At 34.4% G+C, this 24,120-nt stretch overlaps 1 protein-coding gene across 2 annotated transcripts in view; it reads left to right on the top strand.

Moving 5' to 3' along the window:
* Positions 1 to 24,120, top strand: part of VPS13C (vacuolar protein sorting 13 homolog C) — a 194,053-nt gene that overhangs the window by 5,249 nt on the left and 164,684 nt on the right. For both annotated transcript variants that reach the window (XM_054687747.1, XM_037502618.2), the window contains exons 2-5: positions 6,299 to 6,342; positions 8,434 to 8,476; positions 13,248 to 13,343; positions 15,342 to 15,443. In XM_054687747.1, coding sequence (XP_054543722.1) covers positions 6,299 to 6,342; positions 8,434 to 8,476; positions 13,248 to 13,343; positions 15,342 to 15,443 — 285 coding nt within the window. The remainder of the gene's footprint in view (positions 1 to 6,298; positions 6,343 to 8,433; positions 8,477 to 13,247; positions 13,344 to 15,341; positions 15,444 to 24,120) is intronic.

Genomic DNA, 24,120 nt, shown 5'->3' with positions numbered 1-24,120 from the left:
ATGTAATATAGTTAGGCTCATTTATTAAAGCAGAGCTTATAATTTGAAGTGAAAATACTTTTCCACATATTTTAATAACATTATGAATTTAAAAATGCACCCTTTTCCTAGAAATAGAACTAGAAGTTGTTACTTTGGTAACCATTCTGCTAGGAAGCTCTGCTACACTACCCACTATTTAATGAGATCCCTGAAGTATACTTGAAAGGGAAAAAGTTCATAGGTACCATGGCAGCTTTCCATCTTTCTCTGCCAACACTTCTGTTTTAATAGGGAAGTGGAAAAAAAGCCAATTGTTTCCTCTCGGTCTCTCACCTTCCCCTCCCAAAACAAAGTCACTGTGAACTCCTGTTCAAAAGAGCATGGTTGGTTAATTTGGGTTGGGTAGAATCGATTGACATGAGTCACTATAATATTTTCTGTAGTATTTACTAAAACATTAGTTATTATAATAATTTGATTTGTGCTTTTAAAAACAGTTTAGTCATTTACTTTGGCCCACTTCCTTGGAGAATGAATGTATCTAAATATTTTCATATAATTTTAAATAATGAGTGTTTATATTATAGATACACAGGGAAATTTTAAAAGTACATAGCACTATATATTATTTTTTCACTACTTTACAATATGCAAATCTAGTTTCATGTGTTACAGCATGACATTTTTGTTGTTGGTTTTTCATTTTTAATTAATTTTGGGTTAATCTCTGTTTTATGTTAAGAACATGGACCAGGGAGTAAGGAGACATATATTATATTCTTAGCACTGCTGTAAATTAATGATAGAACCTTGGATAAACCATCTAATCTCTTTAGTCTTCAATTTATTTATGTTCGAAGGGGATTAGGTAGAAAGATCTTTATGGTCCTTAATTGTTCTAAATGATAGCTTATGAATTGCTGTTTTTAGAGAAATGGTGATTTTTTACAAAGTACTAAAACAACCATTTCCCAATGCCCTCTTTGCTATGTTTTCCTCTGTGTAACTGTTCTGTCTCCTGTTAATCCTCCTAACAAACCTTGACTGTATTCTACCTTTCTGGTTATATCTTTGTTAGTTGTACTGATTTTAGTTACCCTTGTTTTTGGACTTCTTCGCACTCTTCAGCGCAAGGACTGAAAGTGGATCCTCTTATACACAGACTGCAGGTCTGAGTAATTCTATTACTCTCCCTCTCTCTCCCAGTGATAGAATTATTTTCTGAATTGAAATCCTCTGCCCATTCTTCTCTGCTTTTTGGGAGCTAGTATGATGTTCTGCTAGTATGATGTTCTAGACATCTGATAATTTGAACCTTGGCTCTACCATTTACCAGGTTGACATAGGGTCAAAAATCAGAAGCCTTCTCTTTGAAAGTACAGAACACGCTTACTGCTTACTCTCACCCTTTTGGCCTGTTTGTCCACCACAGAAGAATATCATTATCACTTATTAGAACTGCTTTATTTATGTGTTACCTTGGTGTCTTTGGAACTTCATGGGATTATAGAGATTTTGAACTACTTTACTTATGTGTTACCTTGGTGTCTTTAGAACTTCATGGGATTAGAGAGAGTTTGTGTAGCAAGTTTGTTTATCTCCATTATTAGTCATTAATTTCTTTGCTTTTTTTTTTTTTTGATTAGACATATTTATCTTCCTTCTGTTTTTTTTTTTTAAATTTTATTTATTTATTTATACAAGCACTGGGTACAGTCAGGAGCGTGGGAGGGTGAGAGAATTCACCAGAGCTAGAGCCGGGAGCAGAGCAGGCAGAAGGACTGAAGTACACTGCTGAGGGGAGCAGCGGGTGGCAAGAGAGGTCTGCGCGCCATGTGGGACCCTCCTCCGGTGGCCTGGGAGCAGCTGGGGATCGAACCAGTGCTGCAGAGGCTGCGGGCAGCTTCGCAACCCAGCGCTCAACTGCTGAGCCACCGGGGAGGCCCTTCCTTCAGTTTTTTTAGGAACTTCGTATGGCCTGTATGAGTTCTTAGCCTAGGTAGTTAGCTATAGCAGTAAAGTTGTTGGCATGTATAAGGAATTACTTTTATCATTGGAGTAGACAAGGAAAACTAAATCTCAACTTTTCCCTCAGTATTCAGTTAAAAATGAAATGGCTGATTTGGAGGAGATCTGCTTTAGTCTTAGTCTTTTAAATTATTTTTATTTAAGCAGACTCTCTAGCATTCATAGGATAGATAGTGCAACTCTTGCGTATATATTTGTCAGAAAAGCATGCAGTTTAGTAGAAGTATACCTGTTAGCACAGTGCCTTACCTAGATAAGGTACTCATGTACTACCTGAATGAATGAATGAATGCACTTTTACCCTAGAGTTAATCTGAAATATGCTACTATTACTTCCTTTTTCTTTGTGTTAAGAATAGCCGCTCCTCCTTCAGTGCAAATAATATATTCTGTTTCCTTGTTATATTTACTGTTTGCTAGATAACATTCACCGTTTTCAGAGAGGAAGTATGCATTTGTGTGCTAGACTCTGAATAGTAGAAATTGATTTTCTTTAAAATGTTCCTGTAGGTAAGGTAGATATTAGATATAGGAGTAATTTACATAAACATATGGAGGTCATACTGACATTAGAATTTGCCTTTCATGTTTCCCTTTCTTAGTAAAATTAGTTTAACAATTTTAACATAAAAGTATTGTTTTATTGTTATAAAATACCCGAAGAATACTAATTTAAAAAAACATTTCTTAATTCTACCGCCCAGCAGTAATCACTATTACCGTTTTTGTTTGACAGTCTTTACATACTCTGTTAGCCATATTGGTAGTTTTCAGCATTTCACATCTTCAAAAATCATATATAGTACTTTACTAAGGAACCAAAGTGGCACTGCAGTAGAAACAGCCCTCTTTTTATAAGGACATTTATATTTTTACACACATTATGTTAGTGCCTTAACAGTAAAACTGATTACTTGTGAGCACTCATGGTGACACTTGACCCTCTAGAAGCGAATTGCTAGGTAGAATTCATGAGCAGGTTTGCAAGTCATATGAAAATTAAATCCAGGAATGTTTTTTCCACTTCATACAATTTTTTATACATTCGTAAGGATTTTTTCCAATTGCCTAACTTGCTTTCCACGATTACTTTATTTAAAAGATTTATTTATTTATGCATACAAGAGCTGGGGTACAGGCCAGAGGTGTGTATTGAGGGAGGGTGAGAGGATTCACCAGAGACAGAGTGGGGAACAGAACAGGCAGATTGACCGAAGTACACTGCTGAGGAGAGCAGCCAGTACACTGCTGAAGGAAGCCTCGGGCAAGTCAGGAGAGGTCTGCTGCGCCATGTGGCTCACTCCCTGGCTGGCCAGCATTCGAACTCGTGCTGCAGTGGCTGCGGATTGCTTCATAGGTTGCGTCTTAACCCTTGTGCCACCAGGGAGGCCCTGTGATTACTTTATTATCCTTACATTTTTGTCAGTGATGACACCTTGTCACTTCTACCTCCAAAATAACTTTTACTCTGATTCCACCTCTTCAATCCTGAAGTTAGTACTGCCTCATTCAGGTTTTACTTTCTATTCAGTGTGTAATAGAAGCTGTTGGACTGCCTGTACCCTTTCCCTTTTCCTATTATAATGTTGTAGGGTTTTCTTCCCATTTGTTTGGTTTCGTACATCCTCTTTGTTCCAGTTTTCAACAATTTATTTTATGAAATTAATAAAATGTATATGTAGAAAATGAGCTTTGCTGTATAGAAAGAATCAATATCTTTATGATATTTAATCTTACAGGTTTTTTTTTGTGTGTGTATAATTTTTAAATTGGATCCATCTGGGTATTCTTTAATCTTTGATGAAACAACATTTTGTGAACCTTTTTCCACAAATATCTAATTTTTGCTTCTTTATTAATATTATGAGGGCCTCCCCTGGTGGCGCAGCGGTTGAGTGCTGGACTGCAAAGCTTCATGCAGCCTCCGCAGCGCCGGTTTGATCCCCGGCCACCAGCGAAGGTCCCACATGGCGTGCAGATCTCTCCTGCCACCCACTGCTCCCCTCAGCAGTGTACTTCGGTCCTTCTGCCTGTTCTGTACCCAGCTCTGGCTCTGGTGAATTCTCTCACCCTCTCGCGCTTCTGACTTTACCCAGTGCTTGTATAAATAAATAAATAAATCTTTAAAAAAATAATATTATGAATGTATTATAATTTATGCTTCTTACTGGATGGTTTAGTTCTTTAGGTTGGTCCTTCTTCCTTCCTACCATAACCAATATTGCAACATCCTTGTAGCTAAATTGTTGGATAGATCCATGGTTATTCCTTAGACTAGTAGAGTAATGGTTCTAAAATATAGCTCTTTTTATATCATTCCTGTCACACATATTTCATTTCTGTTATGACCTGTCTGAACCTTTTTATCCTAAAAAACTATTGATCTTGCCTCTACCAACATTTCTGACCTTGTCACCTTTCCTTTTCTCATACCCATCAGCTACATCAAACCATTGTGGCTCCTAAAATGTCTCTCTCTTTTTTTTTTTTTTAGAGGCATGTTTTATTTATTTATTTGTTTGTTTGTTTGTTTGTTTATACATGCATTGGGTACAGTCAGAAGCGCGGGAGGGTGAGAGATTTCACCAGAGCCAGAGCGGGGAGCAGAGCAGGCAGAAGGACCGAAGTACACTGCTGAGGGGAGCAGCGGGTGGCAGGAGAGGTCTGCGCGCCATGTGGGACCCTCCTCCGGTGGGCGGGGAGCATCCGGGGATTGAACCGGCGCCGCAGAGGCTGCGGGCACCTTGCAACCCAGCGCTCTACCGCTGCACCACCCGGGGGGCCCCCTAAAATGTCTCTTACTCATGCATCTGTTTACCTTCTTTTCTTACCCACCTTGTAAATAATTCTTTGACCTTCTGGCTTAAACTTTCATATGAAGTTCTTGATTTGCCTAGGCAAAGCTAGGTGGTTCCTTCTTTGCATCTTGTGTATGCTTCTGTTGGAATGTCATTAGAATAGTTCCAAAATTTTAGAAACTTAGTCGCCTGCTGGACTTTGAGCTACTCAGTAGTAGGGATGTTGTTGTAGTCACCATCTCTTTCTAGCACCTAATTCTAGTAGGTGCTTAATATGTATTTGAATAAATCTGAGATCTGGAGAAAAGCAAATATCTAAAAGTGGCATGATAGTATTAAATGTGCTTTTTAATTTTACTCTAAAATATGAAGAAAAAGTTACTTTACTGAAAAATATCCGTGGAGAGTATAAGAACCTTAGTTTTTTTTAAAAACAAATGTGTCATGAATGACTAATAATATGCTTACATTTAATGTGGAAAGTACAGTTTTATTAAGTTTTAGAGAATTTAAGAGCGTAAACTAAAACTTTGCCTTTTTTGTGTAAGCAAGAATACTTTTTTGTATTCAGTATCAATAGTGTAGGTACAGTTTAAAATTTGAGTCTTGGGCCTCCCCGGTGGCGCAGCGGTTGAGCGCTGGGTTGCGAAGCTGCTCGCGGCCTCTGCAGCGCCGGTTCGATCCCCGGCTGCTCCCCGGCCACCAGAGGAGGGTCCCACATGGCGCGCAGACCTCTCCTGCCGCCCGCTGCTCCCCTCAGCAGTGTACTTCGGTCCTTCTGCCTGCTCTGCTCCCCGCTCTGGCTCTGGTGAATTCTCTCACCCTCCCGCGCTTCTGACTTTACCCAGTGCATGTATAAACAAACAAACAAATAAATAAATAATTAAAAAAAATAAAATAAAATTTGAGTCTTGTAATAGTATTTTCATGGCTTTCGTTTTTATAACATCATTTGAATAGATTTATAAAAAGCTATTAATTAAAGAATAATAGAACAACAAATGATAATCATTGGGAACGTAGAAAGTTTGGAGTTTTAAAAGACTAGCACGTTATTGATGAAGACAATGTTGATTGACAACATAATTAAGGAAAGAATCCTGGGTTACTGGATAATAGATCTGGCCTAGGAGTCATCTCTGTATGTCCTTCTTTTTAGATTTTGGCTTAATCATTCAAAATGTTGAGTACTTTCTATGGTTCTGAAGTTCCTCAGTCTTTAGACTAAAAGTCTCCGAATTCTTTGTCATTGTTTACTTAAGTGTTGGCCACTTTAAATATTTTATTCTCATTGAGCTAACCTAAAGTAAACTACGATCTTAATTCTCACCTAATACAGCAAGTCTTGTGCCAGTAACTTCTTAAAATCTTGAAATCTATTTTGCTCATTGTCTTCTCAGCACTTAGCACAGATCATAGTGTTTAGTATTATGACAGATTATACTAATTGGTATATTAATTTTGTGTTTTTCATTTTTCTTTTTTTAAAGGTAATGTGGCTTTAGATAATCTACAGATAAAAGAAAATGCTCTGGTAAGTTTTTAAACTGTTGCCATAACTCAGTTCATTTGGTAAGCTCTTAGAAACCCTTGGTTACTAGGTATCTGACACCAGGTGCCAGATAAAGTGGCTGAGTCATTCAAAAAAGTGTATTACATGTTTAACTGTTTGCCTTAAGAAAAATTAAGATTAAAGTATTAGAAATTTTTCCCTCTAATGTACAAACTAGTATCTCTTAGAAGATGGAATGTTTTTCTCTGATCTGATTGACCATAAAGCTTTGTAGTAGACATTTTCTTACTGAAGTAGTTTTATGCAGACATAGCTTTATGTTTTTTTCAGGTAAATAAGCCTTTGACTTTAACAATTTATCTAAGAAGTAATTGTGTTTTGGAATTACATTGACAGTCTAGTCTTATAATGTCCTGGTAATGTTAAGTATAAAATAGATTTTTCTGGGCTATAGTCCTAGAAAGTAATAATAAATTCCAACAAAACAATGTTCTCCCCACCTTCCCTTATGCTTGTGTACAGCCCATTGTACTTAATGTTAGCTTATGAAGTCACTTATGAATGAGTTTATTCTCTAACAGTTCAGGTTTCTAGTTAAAATCTGCAGTATGTTTTATTGACCTTTGATTGAAATCCTGCATTATGAACCATATACTTAGGGAGAGCTCTATACACACAGTGCTCCCATGACTCCACTCAGGGGAGACAGTTTTAGATACTGAAGATCCTAGGAGTAGGACTTTGTCACAAGGTGTAATGGCATACTTGGCATTGTGGGAAACATCATGACCTTTGGAGTCTGGCCAATACTGGTGTTTGAGTGCTGGCTCTACTTTCTACCCTCTGTGTGAAGTATATAGTTTATACTTTGTATCCTATATAAAGATCCTCAGATTTACCCTCCTTCCCACACAACTATGAGGGAAGAGCTGCACTGTGATCACTAGTGAGGCTGTCTTTTGTTTGACCTAAAAAAGCTTTCTAACCAAAGCTGCTAATTAGTATTTTGTTTCATCCTGTTCACTTTTAGAATGCTTGAGTAATCAGATGATTAGATAAATTGAATATTTTAGTTAATTGTTGTCTAAACTATGGTATTTTAGTTGCCAGATATCTGCAGTATTAGTACATATGGAGGTACACCTAGCAGAAAGGCTAATGCTGCTGGCTTAATTTTCAGTAATTCTAAAGACTGAAATTTTCATTATGATGTCAGTTATTGTTTAGTACTCTGTGACTAGAAAATTACTTGAAGATCCTAGTGGTTTGGAATCTAGATAAGTGATTTATTCTTGTCAGTAACATCTAAAGTAATGCTGATGTGCTAAATAACTTGGGAATCATCTGCTGTTTGAGATTGTTTTGTGTATTCACTGACTAAATATTTTATTTGAGAGATAATTGTTCAATTATTGTTTTCAATTTATTTACATGAAGACTCTTCTTTTTCTAGTATTTCATATAAGCTGTGGCTACACATTCCTTTAAAAGTTCATGCTATTTCCATCCAGAAATTTGGCTTAGTTTATTAAAACAAGTATCCAGTTTACTCAATTACTTACTTTAACTACAAACTTTCTCCATTGTTTCTATTTATAATTTTGCTCCTCTTTTTTTAATTTAATTTTTAAAAAATTTTATTTTATTAGAACTGGGGTATAGGACAAGGATGCAGGGGTTGAGAGGATCCTCCAGGTACAGAGTTAGGAGCAAAACAAGCTGATTTACTGAAATACATTGCTTAGGGGCAGCGGGCAAGACAGGAGATGTCTACTGCACCACATGTGGGCCAGCTCCCTGGCCAGGGATCAAATTCAGGCCATAATGGTGATAGCACTGAGGCTCAAACCCTAGGCCAACAGGGAAGTCCAATTTTGCTTCTCTTAAGACTTCTTTATCTCTTAAGTATTATTCTTTATTCAGAGTCAAAGTTTAAGTTAGCAAAAACATTTTCCTGCTAGCTATAAAACGTGTCTTTTATGAGCTACCCAAATATAGGAAATATGTTTCATTTTTTTCTTAGAGATGATTGTGTATTTAAATGATAGAAAAATGACTTTTGGGAAGCTTAATAATTTAAGATGTCTTTTAAATTTTTCCTTCCTTCTGAAGAGTGAATTGGATGTTCCTTTTAAAGTCAAGGCTGGCCAAATTGGTAAGTACTTCATTCTTCATTTGAGTTATTCTAAGTCCTTTTAGAATTTAGATTTTTTTTTATTTGTCTTATGTTGTTTAATCTAAAACTTTTTTTTGAGGCAACTTTGGTTTACAGCACAATATGTTTTAGGAGTAGAGGTTCACACCTCTTTAAATGAATTTTGCCACATCACATCCACCAAAATACCAATAGCCCTTCACCACAGTCCACTGGACCCTCTCTACCCTTTGCTCACTATACCTTCTGGTAACATTAGTTCTGTAATTGGATTCCAAGGGTTTTGTGTGGCTTGTTTTTTTTTCTCTTCCTTTGCTTTGTTTCTTTGTATTCCATATGAGTAAAATCATCTGGTATTTGTCTTTCTCCTCCTGACTGATTTTTCTTCACATAATCCCCTCCAGTTCCATCCATATTGCTGCAAATGGCAAAATTTCATCTTTCTTTCTAGCTGAGTAGTATTCAATTGTGTATATCTATACCACATCTTCTTTATCCTCTCATTTGTCATTGAACATTTAGGTTGTTTCCATATCTTGGCTATTATAAATAGTGGTATAATGAATATAAAAGTGGATATATCTTAAATTAGTGTTTTTATATTCTTTGGATAGATACCTAAGAGTTGCAATGCTGAATTATATGGTAGATCTGTTTCTAACATTTTGAGAAACCTCCGTATTCTTTTCCTTAGAGCCTGGATCAGTTTACATTTCCAGCAGCTGTGAAAGAGGGTTCCTCTTTCTCCACACCCTTACCAACACTTGTTGTTTCTGGTCTTTTTCATGTGGGCCACAGGTGTGAGGTGATATCTCATTGTGGATATGGTTTGTATTCCACTGATAATAAGTGATGATGTACATTTTTTCATTGCCTGTTGGCCTTCTGTATGTCTTCTTTGGAGGAATGTTTATTCCTATTCTGCTCATTTTTTGGGTTGGGTTGTTTTCTTGTTGTTGAATTGCATGAGTTCTTTATATATTAGCCGCAAGTTGAAAGTATGGCATGTGAATATTTTTCTGTCGTTCAGTAGGCTGTCTTTTTGTTTTATTGAAGTTTCTTTCACTGGGCTTTTTAGTCTAATGTAGTCCTGTTTGTTAATTTTGCTTTTGTTTCCATTGCCTTTGTAGTCGAGTCTTCATCTCTGTAACCAGTGTTGTGGAATGTTTTGCCTGTGTTTTCTTCTTTGTATTATGGTTTCAGGTTCACATCTGAGTCTTTGATTCATTTCACATTTATTTTTGTGTATGGTGTGAGATCGTGGTCTGGTTTCCTTTTTTTGCAGGTAGCGGTCCAGTTTTCCCAAAATCATTTGTTGAAGAGATAACTTTTTTTAGCTTGAAGCAAAATGTGAGAGGTTTTTGGCTTATGTTGATTAGAGTCTTTAGCATTTTGAGTGCAAAGTAATTATATATAATACATATATACTTTAAAATTTTTGACTAGAGTGTTGAACATTAGCTCTAATATGTAAGGGCATTTGATCTGCAATTATACTTTTAGGCATTGGTCCAGCTCACAAAATTATTTTCATTTTCAAAATTGATGTTAAAATTTGTAGTTTTTTTAGATAAATGAAACTAGTATGTATACTTTTAAATTCTAGTAAGTGAAATTTAAATGTAGCTTATTTCTCTCATGTTTTGTTCAACCACTTCCACTTGCTATATTATGCAACAGTGTGATATGGAGGATATGTTTTGGTTAAGTAGGAAGTCTTTCTAAGTAAATAAACTTTAATACTAAGATCATCCATACCTCAGCATGCATCTTTGTTGAAGAAATTTTTCGGTAGGAAATTTAATCCACAAAATCTTCCTACTGCCTGATTTTTTACCTTTTCAAAAACTATATATAAATTAATACTCTCAATGACATGATGTCACTTTAGAATTTTCACTTGACAGAATCCTTCTTCCCATCTTCATTACCCTGTTGATTTACCACATCACCTTCCTTCTTCCTTATTTTGTATTCAGGAAAGACTTTGTCTTCCACAACTCTAGCATCTTAAAGCAGTTACTTGAATACTGCTGTTTGGGTCCAGTTTATATCATGTATATGTATTCCATTTAATATAGAGTAACATTTTCATGTTTTTGTCCCTCAAAGCAGGAGACATTCCTTAGACTGAAATCATCCCTGAGACATGTACTATTTACTTTTGTTTGTCTGCTATACTGAGATTGGTAATGATAGTGGTATTAGAGTATTGTGGCCCTCCTTGCTTAATTGAAATCCTAGGGTGATGTTATGGTCACTCATTTAATCTTTTATGCATTCATGCTATACACAAGACTATGTGGGTATCTGTGGGAGAGGCAGGGATGAATATGATTTCTTTGTCCTCGAAGAAGTTATGGAGGTCTAAAATTAAGTAATTATTGAAATCACATTTCCATAGTACTGAATGAGTTTTCACAAAATAAATTTTACATTATTTGTTATATTGTTACAACTAGATTTATATTTTAATGGAAGTTTCCTAATGATTCAGAATTTCTTTTTGCTTTAACGTGTTATAATAATTTAATGACTTTCTTCAGCTTTGCTCATTGAATTATGAAAGATGTTACATGTAAGGATGCAAAGTATAGTCTGTGTTTATTCCTCTTTCATGGATTTATGTAAATTAGTAGATTTCTCTTTATATTTGAATTTGCACTCAACCAAAAAATCAGTGTGGCTAAGTAAGCTCAAGAATGTTTTGGTGTTCTAAGAACTATACATACTTGTTGGACTCCTGGATTAGCCTATTACTTAAAAATTATTTAAAAAATTTTTTTGATCTAAAAAAAGGAGGCAGTAACACAACTAACTGAATTCCAGAACCTTTTTGAAGGGTGGAAGGATATTGGGTTAGAATGAACATAAAGAAAACAAGGTTGGAGAACAGACAGTTTTTACTGGTATGCTAGTTAAAGATGCATTTCCTATTTTAGTCTTTTGCTCACTAAAGAGATGAATCAGCTTTTTGTTTAAGAGATAATTACAAATGTAGCAGTATCTGTACTCACTCTAAAATCATCATAGAAATGACCCAAAAATATCCTGGTGTGATCTCTAGACTCCCTTAGGAGCCATTTAAGAAACTCAGTAGGTTTATAAGCTGAATAAAAGTGAAAATTTAAATGGAGAAGTAATTAGAGATTTTAACCTGGGAATAGATTTCCAGGTAAAACTGGCTTGCCTGTATAGCCATCAGGTGAATCAAAATGTCTTCCCTTACATTGCAAGATTTTATTTCCTCTTCAACTTATTAAATTGTCTAAAAATTCTATGACTTTGAGCATTTTTATTTAAAAATGCCAGGGATTCTTAGTCATATTCACATATCACAGTGATTTAGTTGAGTCAGATTCTTTTTTCTTAGAAGTCTTGATCAGTGACATTGATGAACTATAGCTTTTATAGGGTTAATGTTTTTTAAATTGTGATGAGAGAAGGTATTTCATTTTGGAAGATGGAGAAGTTTGGGGGCACAAGAGCTTTGAATAGACTTACTCTAGTATTTTTTTTTTTAAGATTTATTTATTTACTGGGGTACAGACCAGAGGTACGGGAGGGTGAGAGAATCCACCAGAGACAGAGCAGGTAGCAGAACAGACAGAAGGAATGAAATACACTGCTGAGGGGAGCAGTTGGCGAGACAGGAGAGGTCTGTCTCGCCATGTGGGAATCTCCCAGGCCAGGTGGGAATCTCCCGGGCAGGGCAGGAATCTAACCGGTGCTGTGGAGGCTGTGGACAGCTTCACAGCGCTGAGCTCAACCAGCTGTACCACTGGGGAGGCCCTACTCTAGTATTGTTAAGGGCAGATTAGGACAGAACTTCCTGGAGACCTGGAGAGAATGGATGTTAGACATTGGGAAGAGTATGAGAAAAGAAATGTGGAAAGATACTAATGACAGATTTTTGTCTATTTCAAAATCTAGCTGAAAGTATGTCCTTTTTGTCTTCTCTCTCTTTCTCTGAGTAGTTTTTTTCCCCATAAAACCATAAATTTGGACTAGTTATAACTAGGGGCCTGGTTCATTTGTCTTATGAGAAAAAAGCTTTTGCAGGCTAATCTCTAAAGGACTTGACACAAATACTATTGTTTCTAAGGAAAAAATGTGTTCTGCCTTTCAAGGGATTTATAGGTAGGTATTTGAAATATGACTTGTCTTATTTGTCTGTAACTGATAATAGTAGTCAAAAATAATATACCTTCCCTTAGGGCTGGACCTCTTCCAATTGTAGCAATTTGCCATACTGTCAAAAGTCTATTCCTTTGCTACCAAGCTCTACATTGCTGTTTCAATTCCTGGGATCTGATACAGATAATAATTAATGGTTGCGTGTAGAGACACAGTTATAAGTATGGGTAGGATACCATGTGAGATAACTAAGAGTACCACGTTCTGTTTCCATCATCCTCTCCTTTAACCAGAGTGGACTTAAGCAATGAATTTAACCTCTCTGGGATTGAGTTTCCTATTTTTTTCAAAACTGAAACAACTACCTCATTCTTACGGTTTGGCAGTATTAAATAATAGTTATCAAAAAGTTTGAAAAACAGAAAACATGACGTGAATATTTATTTCTAATAGTAATACAATATGGAAAAGTTATTTTTAATCTTCAGTGTTCAAGTTTTTTTTTTAACCTGAGTATTATATTTACTATATACATGAAGGGTTTTGTTATACTTTTCTCTTAATGGAAATTGAGAAATACTTATCTTCTTGAACAATCAAATAAGAATTTATGGTTGAAATTATTTTTCTTTAGATAAATTAACTTTGAAGATTCCTTGGAAGAACCTTTATGGAGAAGCAGTTGTTGCAACCCTGGAGGGATTATATCTGCTTATTGTTCCTGGAGCAAGTATGTTATTTTAGGTTATCACCATTTAGTAACATTATGGTGAAATTAAATTGGGACCTAGGTTAAGTATTTATATGTATTTAGTAAGAGAGAAGTTAATGTAAATATACTAATTATAGACATATGCACATGTACACATACATTTTATATATACACATATATTGCCACAGTATAGATAAAAACTTTTATAAAACTTTTATAAAACATTGTAGATAAAAACTTTTTGAAATGAATAATTTTATTTTTTTTGAAATGAATAAATTTAATCATTTGTTAAATTTATTCTATTCTTTGTGACAAGTTCTTTTGTGACTAAGGCATCCTAATAAGTTGAGATGCATTTGGCAGATTTACTTTTGGGGACTCCGGTGAAGTAAGTTTTGAAATATGTAGTGATGTGTTAATCTAAAGATTTTAAGATTAGAATTTTTTCCCCATTTTGTTGTTTTTGATTGTGAGTGAATATTCTCTCAAACTGTCTAAAATATGTAATTTTTTCCATTAAGGATTATAGTATTTTCAGTTTTTTTAAAAAAGATTTATTTATTTATCCATACAAGAACTGGGGTATAGGCCAGAGGTAGCGGGGTGGTGAGAGGATTCACCAGAGACAGAGCAGGTAGCAGAACAGCAGACTGACTGAAATACACTGCTGAGGGGAGCAGCAGGCAAGACAAGAGAGGTCTGCTGCATCATGTGGGTAGCTCCCTGGCCAGGGATTGAACTCATGGTGCAGTGGCTGCAGATAGCTTCATTGGTTGCGTTTTAACCCCTTGTGCCACCAGGGAGGCCCAGTATTTTGAGTTTTAATGAGTACTTTGAAGTAATGATATTTATTTAATATTTTTCATTATTAATGTTTTTTCAGTTATAAAAACATTAATAAAAGTTTGCATATTTCAGGGAAAAATTGTTATACTATCTCTACCACAATACAAACACAATTTTAATGTTTACATTTTACTTTTCACTCTTTACCATATATATACTTGAGTTGATATAGCTTTTACCACATTAAATATACAATGAGACTACTTTTTCACTTGATTGTATATACTTGTTATGTTTCAATTTTCATGGTGATAGTGACATTTTTGAAAGACTGTATGATATTCTGTTGTGGGCTATTTCACTTTTTTTTCTATTTCACTTTTATAGTGATTATTATAAATATATCCTTCACATAGATATCTTTTGAACATTCTTTTGTATTATTCCTTTGGGATACATTATCAGAAATGAGATTACTGGATAAATAGTATATATATATATTATGATTGTTGATATATATTCTTGAATTACCTTATGAAAATCTTATCAATCTACATTGATACCAACTATTATTGCATATTACATTTTTTTTGTAATTACTCAAAATTTTACCACTCAGATGTAATATTAGAAATATCCTGATGTATTTTCTGTCTTTCCTTTTCCTTTTTATCTTCACCTTTCCCCCTTTGTATCTTTTTCCCTATTCCTTTCTTCCTTTATTATCTTTCCTTTTCTCCTTTCTTTTTGGTGTAAGTTTTATAAATAGAAATCATATATATACAAAATTTTTAAAAAAGATTTATTTATTTATGCATATAAGAACTGGTGTACAGGTCAAAGGTATGGGGGGAGGGGATGTGAGAGGGTTCGCCAGAGACAGAGTGGGGAACAGAATAGGCAGACTGACTGAAATATACTGCTGAGGGGAGCAGCGGGCGAGACAGGAGAGGTCTGCTGTGCCATGTGAATAGCTCCCTGGCCAGCCAGGGATTGAACTTGTGCTGCAGAGGCTACTGATAGCTTCACAGTGCTGTGCTTAACCCCTTGCGCCAGCAGCGAGGCCCTACATACAAATTTTTTTATAAAGCTAATCTAGAAAATACAACTGTTTATTTGACTTACGAAAGAAAATGCCTCACATCACACACACATACACACACACACAATCATGAAGCTGAATTTTTTATAATTGTATTTCTTTTTGTGTGAATTAATTATTTTTAGGTATTAAATATGATGCTGAAAAAGAAGAAAAATCCTTGCAAGATATTAAACGAAGAGAACTATCCCGAATTGAAGAAGCCCTTCAAAAAGCAGCAGAGAAAGGTACAATAAGTTTCTGTTTTAGACAGACTTAGATATAGCTATATTTTATTTTTATTAAACGCACTACAAAGAGGAAGATTTCATAAACCTTCATAGCTGAAGTTCCAAAGAAAGAATCTTATTTTTAAATCTCTAAATTTTTTATTATCATTAGAAAATTTTAGTGACTCATATAAAAGAATTATTGCTCATATCTCCATCAATTTAATTTTTCTACTCTTCTTACCCAGTCATTTTTACCATGCTACTTTTTGGAAACTTTCCAATTCTTTGTTTTTGTAGGCCTGCTGGATTTTGCTATAGGTTAATAGTTTTTTTGCCTGTATTTTTACCTGTGTTCTTCAAAGATAATGAGGTTCAGCATATTAATATGGTGAAGTAATTTTGAGAGGAAAATGTAGTATAATTCTTTCCTAACTATATCTCTTTATATTGTATAGGCTTTTTTTTTTTAAGATTTTATTTATTTATTTATTTATTTATTTATTTATTTATTTATTTATTTATTTATTTATACAAGCACTGGGTACAGTCAGAAGCGCGGGAGGGTGAGAGAATTCACCAGAGCCAGAGCGGGGAGCAGAGCAGGCAAAAGGACTGAAGTATACTGCTGAGGGAGCAGCGGGTGGCAGGAGAGGTCTGAGCACCATGTGGGACCCTCCTCCGGTGGCCGAGGAGCAGCTGGGGATCGAACCGGCGCTGCAGAGGCTGCGGGCAGCTTCGCAACCCAGCACTCAACAGCTGCGCCACCGGGGAGGCCCTAGGCTATTTTTTTTATTCTTTATTCTTTACACTTTATTCTTCAAATTTTAAGCTTCTTAACAGCTTGCCTCAAGTTTTAACTTGTGTGTGTGTGTGTGTGTGTGTGTGTGTAAAAATAAATCTGATGACTGATTTGTTTATGGAGTAAGAATAAACGTAAGGTGAAAAAAAGTAGCCTATCAAGTTATTAATTGAAGGACTTTTCTAAATCCTGAGTTTTCTTTCAAATCAAATCATATCTCAGTTGCTGATTGGATATGAGAATTACTAGTATTTTACATCACTTTTGTGTCATTTGGTGGCTTGTGTAGATATTTCTATGTTGAAAGAAGATACTTCTATTTCTTCAGAAATGTTATGATATTTTTCTTTTAAAAGGTTTTAGTTAAAAGTGATAGAAATTATATTTTAGTTTTAAGAATTCTTTCCTAAACTAAAGCTACTGATATATAATTGCATGAATAAGAAATTTATCTTCAAAATAGCTTGCTTATTAAAGTTCTTAATGATTTTTATACTTTGTCAGCCAAGTATTTTGTCTTATATAGAAATTTTGAGTCTTTGACAATATATACTAAAATGCTTAAAGTACAGATTCTATTTAGATGAAGGAAATTTTAATAAAGCCTAAATGTTTTTCCCTTTCTCTTTTATACTGAAACATGTTTTGTCTTGCTGCTGAATTTAAGAATCTGTATTATGTGAAAATGGTTTTCTTTGTTACTTTAATGTGTGAAATAAAACAAAATGGGAATTTTATTCTTGCTCCATCAACAAGTCAAAAGAGTTGCCAGATTTATTTTCTGAGACTTCATTGTGATTATTTCTTTTTATTCACTTTTGGTTCATTAGTATGTGTAGAAATAACTACAAATGAAGAGAAACCTTAGAAAGCACTGGAATTTCATTACTTTTTGAAACTATTCAGATTTAAAGTATTTTCTTCAATAATTCTATTCATCCATAGGTATATTGACACACTTAGATATGGCAATACAACATGTAATTATATACTTATAATTAATAAATAGTTGTTATATTTTCCCTTTTGAGGAAAAAACCCGAATTCTTCTTTTTGTGCGTTTTGGATGGAATTAACTGGGATTGCTAAAAAAATATTTTGGTCTTTCTTGTGAATTTTTAGGAAAGTCATGATATATTCCTGTTTCAGTAGTTGGTAATTTAATTGGGAAAGTGATAACCTACTATATATTTTGTATTGAGTGCCTGTGGAACTTTGTCCTCTGGATCATCAGAAGGGCTTGGCAGAGATACTATTAAGTATGATTTGATATGTCTATCGGGGATGAACATCTCTAGTATTAGTTTTGTGTAAATAGGACTATTGGGCTTATATAATATATAATAATTATGTTGTAGCATTTTAGATGATAAAATTTAAGTTTTTGGGGTAGAATTGAAATTCAGAAAGTGAAACAGTTCTAACATGTTAGATTTATTAGCAAGATGTTCTGAAAATAAAAGAGATGAATTCAAGGATTGGAAAGTATGTTGATAGAGATTGTTTTTCCCTAAAAGCATACAATATCACTTGATAATATGATTTATATTGCATATAAGTATTTTTTTCTAGTTTCTGTGAATATGGGTCACTTTTTCATGTGATATTATTCCTGTCATAAAAGATAATCTTGGCTTTGAGATGCTTAGCATTTCACTATTATTAATAGCTATTACTTACCATACTTTATTTTTTCAGACTTATTAGTTTTCCACTAATTTCTTGATTTTTAAAGCTCCATTACACATATGTAGGGTCTCAGAGAGCTCAGGAGAGCAAGTGATTCAGCTCTTAATTAGCAGATGATGAGAATGAAAGCAAAGTTTATCTGCTATGTAAATGTATTTTTACTTAAGTTGTTGCATTTGATATATTAGAGTGCTGCATACTACCATGTGGGGAAAAACAAAAACGGAAATATTCAGTTTTCCTTTTTTTGTTGTTGTGTAGAACTGGAGTGTAGGCCAGAGGTCGGGGGTGGGGGGTTGGTGAGAGGATTCACCAGAGATAGAATGGGGAGCAGAGCAGGTGGATCCACTGAAATACACTGCTAGGGGGAGCAGCAGGTGAGACAGGAGGGGTCTGCTGTGCCATATGTGGGTTATCTCCGTGGTTGGGGATCAAGCTCAGGCCAAAGCAGTGATAGCTCTGAGACTTAACCCCTAGCCCAGCAGGGAGGCCCCAGTTTTCCATACTTCTCAAGAGAGTCTGGTTAAGTTTAAAAATAAACTCCTTGATGTTTTTCTCCTTTTACTTTATTGTAGTAAGCTAATTTTTCTGGAAATGCTGTTAGAAAGGAAAGAGAAAGGTTAAATTCCTAATGAGGGCAAAGATTCCCAAATGCTCTAGACTCTGTATTTAAATATTCATTTTATCAAAGTAATAATATACATATACTTTCAATCAGGTAATTTTGCCAAAAAGGCAAGAAAAGTGGCAGTTACCTGTTAACCCTTCTCTACCATTGAGACCCACTCTTTAGAAGGAATGATCATTTTTGAAATATTAAGATTCTTCTGTCATCTAATTTATTAGTGTGAGGCATTATAACAGATTTTTTGTTATGGTATTAAAAGAGTTCACCTCTCTTAACATCTCCTTTTACTCTAAATTCCCCTATCTTCTCATAATATAGTTATATGGAAAATTTTGACCAGTTACTACTCAAAATTTACAAAATGGTATAGGTCAAATGATTATATTTTTTTTCCTTAGGCAGCCTTTTGTTTATCTTGAATTTATAAAGGCTTTATTTGTTTCATCTTCTCTGCAAGTATACCTTCACTGCTTCTCAGATACCACATGAAAGCTATCTGTTATATTACTATCAATGTTATTTTCTAATTGCTGGAACCCATCTATTGGTTCTCTTCTCTATATCTGTTTTCTCTTGGCAGTATCCCTTTAAACTGTTTTTTTTTTTTTTTTTCTCCTTTCTTCCTGTTGTTATTTTTTCAGTCCTGCTATCCGGTTGTCATTCTAGGACTGGTCTTCATTGCTTATCAGTGTTTAGTTCACTGTTTTCTGGGCCCCTTGTCTTTTAAAAACATTTTTATTAGCTTACTTCTTTTGTATATCAAGAACATCTCTAATAGCCTTTTTAGAAAGGATGTGCTGCATATAATTTTAAAAATTTTTTTCAGTCTGAAAGTCCTTATATTTTTTTCCATACCTTTGATGTGACTGGGGATAGAATGCTCGGTTTAAAATTAGAATTTTAAAGGCAGTGTCTTCTAACTTTCATATACTTTTGAGAAATCTGATGCCAGGCTGCTCTGCCCATTGTTGGAAATATAAAAGTTAGAAAATTCCTGGACCCCGTTGTCAAAGCCCTTATATTTTAGTTGGAAAAATAAGATGCAACTAATAATAAATAGGAAAAATTGAGTCATGTGTTAAGGGAATTCAGAATGGGCATGTCATGTTTAGCCTCAGAAATCAAAGCAGACACTGTGAAGGTATACATTTCAGCTGTATCTTTAGAATGCGTGTGCAGAAAGGAGAGAGGACATTCTAGATAGAGGGATGATGAAGGTGGAAAAGTATCGAACATATATGGAAATAGCTAATAATTTTGGGAGCTTGAGAGTAAGTAGTTCTGTGTAAATTGGGAAAAGTTTAAGTCAATTTTAAGAGATTGTATTGCCATAACAATGGTGGTGATGATGATGATAGTAGCTAATATTTATTGAGCATTTGCTACTTGTCAGTTGTTCTTCAAAATGCTTATGTGAATCAACTCATTTAATAGTCATTACTCTTTGCTGTATTTAGGAAAGCTGAAGTGTAGTTATCCTAGGTAACATAGCTAGGAAATGATAAGAGTTTCAACCTATTCTGACTCTAGGTACGATACTCATAACCCTGTGTAATTGTGAACTTTAATCTGTAGTCAGTGGAGGAGTCATTAAGTTTTCCTTTTTCAAAAATGCAGGAAATGACACAATCAGAATTGTGATTTAGAGAGGTTAAATTTGCACTGGTGCTAGGCTGGTTTTGGGGAGAGGAATGGAAGTTTGTGCTATTATTAGTGTATAGAATGCGTTCAGACAGTATATCTGAAAGGAATAAATCAAATTAAAGTGAGATCAGTTCACTTCAACTAATTCTTAAATTAGTGAAAATATATCAGTAAAATGACTAATATGGCAAGATGGTAGGCAAAAAAGAGAACCCAATGCCAGACTTTTGCTGTTTGAAAATTTGTTAAGTAATCCAGTGAGACCTTAGCTATAGTTGTATTTGTCTGCCTTGCTTAGTTTCAAATTGTTGTTTTAATTATTTACGATTTTTGTTTAATATTATGAAAATAAAGTTTGTATAATGAAAGAATGAAAATGGTATCCCTGTGAATATTTGCTTAGAAATAAATAGTTTTGGTGTCACTGAATTTTAATTGTCCCATTATTTGTCTTATAATTCTTTGAATTAAGTTTACACATTTTACATATGAAATTAAGGGTATCTTTTAAATGCTTTGCATTTTGGTTATTGCTGCCATGCGGATGCAGGCGCACATTCAGGGGAGTTCATATATGGCTTGGAAAACTTTGTTTACAAGGACATCAAGCCTGGTGCGTATGCATGGTTAATTATATTAAGCTATATAGAAAATTATATTCTCATCCATGCTTGTGCTTTTAAGTCTATTTGATGATGTGCTGTCATTTGAGAAAATATGGAAATGTAATTCATGTTTTCCTCTTTACCATCATTTCCTTTTCCCTACCTTCTGTGGCACTGGTTCATTCACTATGTATTTAGTGTCTTGTGGCAAGCACTGTGCAGATGTTGAGTGCTCATGGGATAAAGCAAAAACTATTCAATGCCCTTGTGATGCTTACAATTTGATCTTTAGATAACTTTCTAATCCTGATTGCCTTTTTGACTTTAATTCTGTAGTATAGTAGTTTCTCAAGCAATTACTCTCATATTGCAGTGGTTTTTCAAGCTATTAAAAGACATTAAATTGACTTAAAATTGATCTAATTAATTAATTAATTATTCATAGAAGAACTGGAGTGTAGGTCAGAGGTATGGGAGGGTGAGAGGATTCACCAGAGACAGAGTAGGGAGCAGAATAGGTAGATGTAGTGAATTACACTGCTCAGGGGAGCAGCAGGCAAGACAGAAGAGGTCTGCTGTGCCATATGTAGGCTAACTCCCTGCCCTGGGACCAAACTCATTCTGCAGTGGTAATAGTGCTGAAACTTAACTCCTACACTGTCAGAGAGATCCTGGACTTTTTTTTTTTTTTTTTTTTTTTTTTTTTTTTAGCAGCTTTGATAGGAGGTACTCCTCTGGCTTTCTTCTCATGTCTTTCCTGATTTCTTCACTTCGATAATAACCTCCGGAGGCACTCTAGACCACTATCCTGAATATAGCATAGTGAAATTTGCAGCTTCACAAATGTCAAATTTCAAGTTTGACAGTGTTAGGCTCTACATTTTTTGTGTCCTAGGAAATCTAACAAGTACATATATTAAAATGATAATTTCCAATATTTTAGATAATAATTTGATTTATTAAACTTGTTTTCTGTAACTTTTCAGAAGTTTGTTATACTCATTTACTGGCACTTAAAATTTGTTTTGATTGAATGATAAGCAGTGTCTGCATCTCATATTTAAGCAGTAAGCATTATAGAATTCTGCAACTAGAAACTTCTTTAATATTTAGTTTTATTATAGCAGTTGGAAGAATTTGCATGGTAAATTTCACAGCATTGAGTAAAACTACTCTGAAATAAATTTTCCTTTTAACAAATCTGCCTCTTTATTATGTCTGTCTGACTATGTTAATTTGTTTTATGGTTGCTTTGTTAAATGTAAAAGATAGCATGGGGGTATGTGTGGTAAACTCCCATTTTGTAGGTTGTAATTGAACCTGCTTTCTGTGTCAGCCAGAGTCAGTGTTTTCTGATTCTGTTATGAGTAATCTGCTTCCAAGATACAAATTCCAGTGACCCATTCAAATATCTAACAAAATCATTAGATAGCATTGCTAAAAAAAAGCAATAACAGACAGAACTCAAATAAAAAAAAAAAAACTGAATTGATTCAGAATTTACTTAAAAAAAGTTGCCTTATCCTGGATAAAATACCAGACCCAGAATATTGATGATTCTGCAGTGAGAATAGTTAATTTCCTTGATAACATTTTCATTCACTTGGTTGCATCCTAATGTGTACTTTGTGATAATTTGGTCTTTTCAGTTTCTGTCTGTATCCCTTCCTTATCTGATGTCTTTTTAAAAGTTACTTTTCTAGAGGAGTGATTTATAAAGAATCAAAATATTTTTCAAAATAATACTAAGACATTTTCTGAGTTTTCTGTGCATTGATACTTTCACTGATATGCAAAGCAGTGGTGTATAAAATTGCTGGCTGCCTTAGCCTGTGTCAAGGCAGTGGACTAGTAGTGATTATATTTTCCATTACCACATCCTTATAGTAAAAACCAAAATTAAACAAAAAAAAGGTTCATGTTTACCTAAATATGTCTTTCATGAATAGGAAAAAATTAATTTTAATAAACTTTAGCTCTTAAGATAGTACGTATCTTTTTACTATTTCTTGTGACAAAAAGGAAGTAGGCATAAGGTATTTCTGCAGACCGAGATAGGACGTTTGTCTCAAAGAAGTACAGTAGTTTGACTTGTTGGCTGAACTAATTGTTTTTTTCAGGGAGAACCATTTTTACTTGGAAGAAGGGACTGACAGATTATTTTTCAGATTTGTGTGTTTAGAGGACACTACAGCAAAACAACTTCAAGAAAAAGCACTGTACGGTATTTGTCGCCAATGATAAAATTTGAGCTTTTGAGGAAAAAATAGAATCTTTAAAATTTATATTAATGAAATGACTTAACATTTGGAAAGTTTACATAATTCAGTGAAGCAATATTTCCATATTATCAGTGCATGATGATAAATCATGCATGTGTGAAGTGTCCCTTTAAAGTGCAAGGCAGCCCAACATTTTTTTAAGAAAAAAAAATGAAAAGGAATTTTAATGATGACGTGTATACTTTCTGTATACATTGAGTAACTACCCCACATGACCTCAGTCAACACTTTTAATAACCTCAGCTGAGACAGAGGACATTGTGGGTTAGGGGAGAAAGGTCACCCATGGGAGGTTACCGGGAAAAGGATAGCCAACAAAGGTGTGGCCATTATGCAGATCTAATTCTGCCTTCTCCAGGCCAATTGGTTTTAATTCAAATAAAAGATTCATTTAATAGAGTTTCTGATTCTGAGATGCAATACCCTTTAAGAACTATTGCTTGTTGAGTTTTGGTATAGTGTTTATAATTACATAAAAAAGATGGACAGATGTTCCTCTTTTTTTTCCAATTTCTTCTCTGTATTGAGATTAGACTTTCTTCATATGCTTCAAACAAAACATCCTATCTCAACAGATGGAAAGCAGAAGCAGATCCGCAAATCCTGCTATGTTATGCTAAGCCAGACATGAAAGTGATTTGTAAGACTGTAAAGCCATGCCACTCTTCTCCCTGTAACTTTATTTGAAAAGTTATTTTTTAAATAAATGTTGTATCTGTGTTATCACATATGGTTTATTATAAATTTGAAATGAGTTAATAAAATAAAAAAAATCTCAGTTTTGATTTCCAGTTTGATAAATATCAATAGTTATAACCCTGACAAATAAAAAGCTATCTTTAATGTCCTCAAGTTTTAAGTTTGTTAAAAGGGGTCCTGAGACCAAAATGTTTGAGAACTGCTTTAGATTGTGATTGAGAATCATACATTTATTATTCATAAGATTAATTAGAAACTTTCTCTGAAGAATTTATAGATTTAGAAACTACTTGGAGGTTTAAACTACAGGGTTTAAACCTTGCATCCAACATTGATATCAAAGATA

This window comes from Talpa occidentalis, unplaced genomic scaffold (genome assembly GCF_014898055.3).
Source record: "Talpa occidentalis isolate TD23 unplaced genomic scaffold, MPIMG_talOcc4v2.1 talOcc4.11, whole genome shotgun sequence".
Classification (NCBI taxonomy): Eukaryota; Metazoa; Chordata; class Mammalia; order Eulipotyphla; family Talpidae; genus Talpa; species Talpa occidentalis.
The sequence above is the reverse complement of the archived record's forward strand: the minus strand, read 5'-3'. Positions and strand labels throughout refer to the sequence as shown.